Below are 6,881 nucleotides of genomic sequence, written 5' to 3'. Positions count from 1 at the left end.
GACATGCCTTGAAAACTCATATGGCCGAGTCGAAGATGCCAAAGACGGGACTGATCTGGTTCAGAAAGAGACTTTGAAACAACAGCAGTGTCACTCGAAATTGTTTGCCCGCCAAGAAAATAGAGGTCTGAGGTTTTTCGCTTGGCCCTTAGTTTTTCGGAACCATCTAATACCCTGAGAACTCCACCTTTACCGGAAAACCATATCCTTTTTTATCAAAGGAGCTGAGAGATAACAAGTTTCTTCTGAGGTCAGGAACATATCTAACATTCCCAATGGTTCGGATAACTCCGTCAAACATACGGATTCTGACTGAGCCATGTCCGATAACTGGACATGTAGAATTATTTCCCATTAAGACATAACCCTGGTTAACCTTTTCAAATGTATAAAACCAACTTCTGTTGTGACACATATGAAAAGTACAACCAGAATCAAGTATCCATTCATCAGTGGAATCCAGTTTATTTAACTGTCAGGAGTTCTCCAATACAACCGACCTCCGCTACATCAGCTTCACCCGAAGTGCTAGCTTGTCTACCATTCACTGCTGCTTTCTCTTTATTCTTCAACTTGAAACATTCATCAATTGTATGTCCCTTCTTATGACAGTAATTGCAAAACTTTCGTTTGCCTTTAGACTTGGATCTCATTTTGTTGGAAGATTGAGGGTTTTTACCCCTATCTGTTGTTCTTCCTCTGGCATTTAAACCTTCGGCTTTCTCATCACTGGTACCACCACCAGTAATATGCTTCATCTTTTCTTTTGAATCCAAAGCTGTATAAACTTCATCTAAGACAAGAGTGTCACGGCTATATATGATAGTATCACGAAAATGGCTGTAGGATTCGGGCAATGATGACAGCAAAAATAAAGCCAAGTCTTCATCTTCATACTGAACATACATATTCTCTAAGTTATTAACTAACTCTTTGAATGTGGAAATATGTTCAGCTAAAGAACCACCTTCAATCATTTTGAGATTGAACAACCGTTGCTTTAGATGCAACTTGTTTGGTAAGCTCTTAGTCATCAATAATTGCTCCAACTTTAGCCATAAAGAAGCCGCTGAAGTTTCTTTTAAAACATCTTGCAAAACATCGTTTGATAAGTGCAAACGAATCTGGGATAGTGCCTTGAGATCTTTCATCTCCTTTTCTTCTTGGTTCCATGACTCGGGCATCTTATCGAAACCCAAAAGCGCCTTATGTAAATCCATCTGAATTAGAACATCTCTCATCTTTACTTGCCATAGAGGAAACCTGGTGTTTCGATCTAACAACGGAATATCGAATTTCATTGTAGACATGATTTACCACTTGATAAAATAATTCCAATAAACTAATATTAAAACCCGGATGCTCTGATACCAATTGTGGTAAAAGAGTGTGAAAACTCGCCCAAGAATCCGAGCAGTAATTAATAATATTAGTTTGATGCGGAACGGAATTAATGTATCAAGCGTAATCAAGCACCGGGTAATTTTAAAAGTAGAAAATAAAATAAGAGTGACACGAGGATTTACGTGGAAAACCCAAATCGGGAAAAACCACGGGTGGCGGAAGCCGAGAAACAATTCACTATAATTTTGCAGTGTTTACAGAGTTTGGAGAAAAGGAAAAATACATAGAGAATATAGAGAGTTTTTGTATCTCTATTACATATGTATATTTGTGAGTGGTTTTGGTACCGCTTGCAACGGAGCTTCACTTCAAATTTATAAGAAAAATTGAAGGTGAGAACATGTCCTTAGTTTCTTGCCAGTCATTTGAAAATTGCATGAAAAAATTTCTTCACCTGACATTTGTTAGACTTTTATTTAGCCAGTGCATTAATTGTGCATCCACGACTTCACATTTTGGAAGGCACATATTTCTACAAAATATATAACCCCAAACCACCTCTAAACATTAAAACTCTCTCAACATCCCAACCAAAAAGTAGTCTTCTCCACAAGTAACCTGCAAATCAATGGATCCTTACAAGGTACAACAACACTCTAATGCTGTTTTTCAATGTTACATACCACTTCACCGTACGTAGTATTCAGCATCCTGTTCGATTCTTTCCTTAAGAAGAATCGTACCAACCACTTAGGTTATATATAATATATATGATCATCATCCTGCAATTTGTTGTGTATAATAATAAGTATATTAAAATTCATGTTTAGTTACTCTATTTCACATGATTTTGTGATTCAGTCAATCATTTATGTGAAAGTCTGTTGAATTATATTACCTTTGTCCTAATCATGAGATTAGTTTAACGTGAAATAGTTAATTTTGAACTCTAGTAATCGAATCCGATACATACAATACATACGCATTAATTTTCAGCCACGTAGGTTTGGTTATTATATAGAAGAACATGAAATAGTAGCCACCTTTTTCGTGTTAGTTTCTCGGAGTACTTACCTTCTAGCTTTGTCTTTAGTAGGATTGGTTTTGTTATTAAAAAGGGGTTGCGAAGTAGCTTGTTGCCTGTTTCCCTGTCATTTTATTGTAATTGGTGGTTTTGATTTTACCATGAAACTAACAAAAGTAGCTTATTATTCATAACTTAATTGATTAGCTAACATATTGAAAAACATTGAAGATTCAGAGAGCATTTGGATTAATTTTTGGACTTATTGAGCTTGAGTTCCGGTTTAAAGGATTTGGAATATGCTATTAGCTAATTATCTCAACACTCATGGCAGAAAACATGTAAAAAAAATGTTTTAACTCGTTCTGATTTGGATTTAACACGTTTTAGCTACACAGTAAGAACCAATGTTTAAGTCATGTCGTTTTGCAGGATACCAACTGTGCGAAAAAAGGATTCTTTAACCTTGTTGATTAGTTGCTGTATCAGTGTTGATTAACATTTTGTTGTGTTTACTCATTGATTTAAGTTTGTTGGTTGATGCAGTACCGTCCATCAAGCGCTTACAATGCCCCGTTTTGGACCACTAATTATGGTGCTCCGGTTTACAACAACGACTCCTCATTGACAGTTGGCACCAGAGGTAATCTAAATTTTATATATGTTAGTTCTTCGCTATAGAAGCCGTCACATGACTCATTTTGAACTTGAGTAGTATCACTTTTGGTGTATCATGAAACTTAGCATACTAATTGCATATAGTGCATGAAAATATCAGTAGTAATCATAGTTTATTTTGCATATGATAGGCCCAATCCTTCTAGAAGATTACCATTTTGTGGAGAAACTAGCTAACTTCGACCGCGAACGTATACCCGAACGCGTGGTTCATGCCAGGGGTGCTAGTGCAAAGGGCTTTTTCGAAGTCACACACGACATTTCTGCCCTCACATGTGCCGATTTTCTTCGCGCCCCTGGTGTCCAAACACCTGTTATCGTCCGTTTCTCTACTGTTATTCACGAGCGTGGAAGTCCAGAAACTCTCAGAGATCCTAGAGGTTTCGCAGTCAAATTCTATACCCGAGAGGTAACAATTAACACATATATAAAACATGTTGTCAAATGTACTTTAGCATGTTTAATCTTTACCGATCTTTTATAACGATAGGGAAACTTCGATTTGGTGGGAAACAATTTCCCCGTGTTCTTTATTCGCGACGGGATGAAGTTTCCGGACATGGTTCATTCACTAAAACCGAATCCTAAGTCACACATTCAAGAAGACTGGAGAATTCTCGACTTTTTCTCGCACCATCCCGAGAGTCTACACATGTTCACATTTCTTCAAGACGACGTTGGCGTGCCGCAAGATTACCGACACATGGACGGTTCTGGTGTCAACACCTACACTCTGATTAACAAAACCGGGAAAACACATTACGTGAAGTTTCACTGGAGACCGACATGCGGAGTAAAATGCTTGTTGGAGGACGAAGCCATCAAGGTTGGTGGAATGAATCACAGCCACGCAACAAAAGATCTTTACGATTCTATTGCGGATGGGAATTATCCGGAATGGAAGCTTTTCATTCAGACTATGGATCCGGATCATGAGGATAGGTTTGACTTTGACCCGCTTGATGTGACCAAGACCTGGCCCGAGGATATCTTGCCTTTGCAGCCTGTGGGTCGTATGGTTTTGAACAAGAACATTGATAACTTCTTTGCGGAGAATGAACAACTGGCGTTTTGCCCTGCGATCATTGTGCCTGGGATTTATTATTCGGATGATAAGCTGCTTCAAACGCGTATCTTCTCGTATGCTGACACGCAGAGGCATCGTCTTGGACCGAACTATTTGCAGCTTCCTGCTAACGCTCCTAAGTGTGCTCATCATAATAATCATCATGATGGATTCATGAATTTCATGCACAGGGATGAGGAGGTATACTCTCTATTTTTTCTGAAAAAAAAAATTTTCTTTTTTATTTACTAATCTTTTCTTGTTATTTCCCCAGGTGAATTACTTCCCTTCAAGATACGATCCCGTTCGTCATGCTGAGCAGTACCCTATTCCTCCTGTAATGCTGTCAGGAAAGCGCAATAAGGTCCGTTTAGTTATTGTTATATATATATTTTTTTCAAAGTTTGGCTACTAAACTTTTTATGATTTATGGATCACCTAAACAGTAGGAAACTGGTTACTAATGTAAACTCTTAATAAGCAACTAACTGACGGCTAGGACTTAATTTACTACAAATGTGTTGTCTAATGTAGTGTGTGATCGAGAAAGAGAACAACTTCAAGCAGCCAGGAGAGAGATTTAGATCCTGGGATCCAGATAGGTATATGTTTGCTTTAAAATGTTTCTAACCTTAATAATCATCTAACATGGTTTTCGTTTCTGTTTTTTCTTACAGACAAGAACGATTTATCCGCAGAATTGTCGGTGCTCTGTCTGATCCGCGTGTTACCCACGAGGTCTGCACAATTTGGGTTTCATACTGGTCTCAGGTTTGGACCTCCTTTCCTTGCCTTCACAGTTTGACCAACAATAACGGTTAATCGATTTGACAATATTGAATGCAAATTTTTTTGCAGGCTGACAAGTCTCTTGGGCAGAAGATAGCTTCCCGCTTGAATGTGAAGCCAAGTTACTAAAGAGTAAGATCCGAATAACATGTTAACAAATCCGTCAGGTTGTGGTATGCAAAGTAGTTTAGACTAGTCGTGTGAGTCGGTTATGCTATCGAATCTGGTGTTAAAAGTTGTTAAGTCTTTTCTTTGGTTGTAGTAATGTTGAATAGCTTATGTGATAATGTTCTTGACATGCCAACTTTTGATGTAGTTCTAAGGGCACACGGGGTGGTCCGTTATACCACCCCGATCACTTGTTAATCCATCACGGAACACCGCCGCCGCCTATACTTTAACGCGTTATATTTGTAACGCGTGGAATTGTTAACGCGTTGATAATCCATTTATTGCATAAAGCTGCTCTTGCATGTTGCATGTAAAAATGGAAGAATTCTACAACACGTGTACATGGAAGAAAATGGGAGCACCCCACTACAACACGTGTACATATAGTGATAGAATATGGCAGAATTCTATAAAATGGCAGAATTCTAAAAATAAAAATTATAAAAATTTGGGAGTGATAGAATTCCATCACTAGTGGTATCACCCCCCTACATTTCTATCACTAGTGATAGAATATTGGGTGATGGCATGGCATGATTTGATTGGATAGTGGGAGTGATAGAAACTATCACTAGTGAACCACCCCTCATCCCCTAAGACAGTATAACTTGGGGACGGTAATATTACAAGTAATGAAAAGCGTTAGCCAATTTTGTAAAAGGTCCCCAAGTAAAAGTTGAACTCTCACAAGTCACAACTATCTAAGTGTCAGAAACTCAAGATTAAAGACTGAAAGTAACCTTTATTGCACTCAATCAACATACAAATGATGTAGTCATCACAGATTGACTAATACAAATGAACAATCGATGCGAAGATGTATAAAACCCTAACACTCTTACGAATAACTTGCAAGAGAAAAGAAAGATTGAAGGGTAAAGATGAGAGAGCGTGACTGGAAGAAGGAGGGCAGCGATCCTTTTATGGGGAACCCAATAGACACCAAAAAGGAAAAGATCTTGACAGCAAATGATGCGCCTTTAAGAGAGCCAGCCAAAGACAGCCTGGACTGAAGAGTAGCAAACCCTAGAAGGGCCTTCTAGACACAAGCGAGACATAAGCCTGGACACCAAGCAGATCAACCCAGCAACAAGCAGCCCAAATAGAAACCATAGAGCCTTGCAATAAAACAAAAGGAAATTAAAACCATAACAAGAAAGTGAGTAATAAAACTGAGACATGTTAATGTTTTTACCCCCCCCCCCCCAGTTTTAATACTAAAAGGATTAGAGAGACCTAAAAACTTACACATTTTTTGATGATCAGCTGGTTGAAGACCTTTAGTGAACAGATCTGCATACTGAACCAAAGAAGAAACACCAATAGTTTTGACAATTCCAGACGCGATTTTTTCTCGAAGGAAAAACAAGTCGATTTCAAAATGTTTAGGTTTGTCATGAAAGACCGGATTTGCTGCTATGGACAAAGCAGCAGTGCTATCACATTTTAACTCCACGGGCAATTCGATTTTAACTTGCAATTCTTGTAACACATTCACCAGCCACAAAGCCTCGCACAAAGCAGCGCACATAGATCTGTATTCTGCTTCAGCAGAGGATCTAGATACGACACTTTGTTTTTTGCTTTTCCAGGAAATTACGGACTTTCCCAGAAATATACAAAACCCTGTAACAGGTCTTCTACTATCAATACACTTTGCCCAATCTAAGTCAGCGAAAGCGGACAACTCGAACCTATCACCCTTTTTAAACATTAACCCAGCACCAGGAACTCCTTTCAAATATCTCAACAACTTGAAAGCAATTTGAGAGTGAGCCGAAGTTGGCTTATGCATATATTGAGAAAGAA

General features: G+C 38.5%; 1 protein-coding gene across 1 annotated transcript; it reads left to right on the top strand.

The window, feature by feature from the left end:
• Positions 1–1,890: 1,890 nt before the first annotated feature.
• LOC110894649 (catalase-like) lies at positions 1,891–5,267 on the top strand. Its single transcript, XM_022141874.2, has 8 exons — positions 1,891–1,987; positions 2,915–3,011; positions 3,178–3,455; positions 3,537–4,313; positions 4,387–4,476; positions 4,647–4,714; positions 4,790–4,883; positions 4,971–5,267. Exons 1-8 carry the CDS (start codon positions 1,973–1,975, stop codon positions 5,028–5,030), a joined length of 1,479 nt encoding a protein of 492 aa, XP_021997566.1. The 5' UTR covers positions 1,891–1,972; the 3' UTR covers positions 5,031–5,267.
• Positions 5,268–6,881: the final 1,614 nt, after the last annotated feature.

This window comes from Helianthus annuus, chromosome 12 (genome assembly GCF_002127325.2).
Source record: "Helianthus annuus cultivar XRQ/B chromosome 12, HanXRQr2.0-SUNRISE, whole genome shotgun sequence".
NCBI lineage: Eukaryota > Viridiplantae > Streptophyta > Magnoliopsida > Asterales > Asteraceae > Helianthus > Helianthus annuus.
This window is presented reverse-complemented; position numbering and strand designations above follow the sequence as displayed.

Coding starts and splice junctions, on each gene's coding strand:
- LOC110894649 (XM_022141874.2), top strand. Junction 4,314..4,386: donor TCATGCACAGGGATGAGGAG/GTATACTCTCTA, acceptor TTATTTCCCCAG/GTGAATTACTTCCCTTCAAG. Junction 4,477..4,646: donor TGTCAGGAAAGCGCAATAAG/GTCCGTTTAGTT, acceptor TGTCTAATGTAG/TGTGTGATCGAGAAAGAGAA.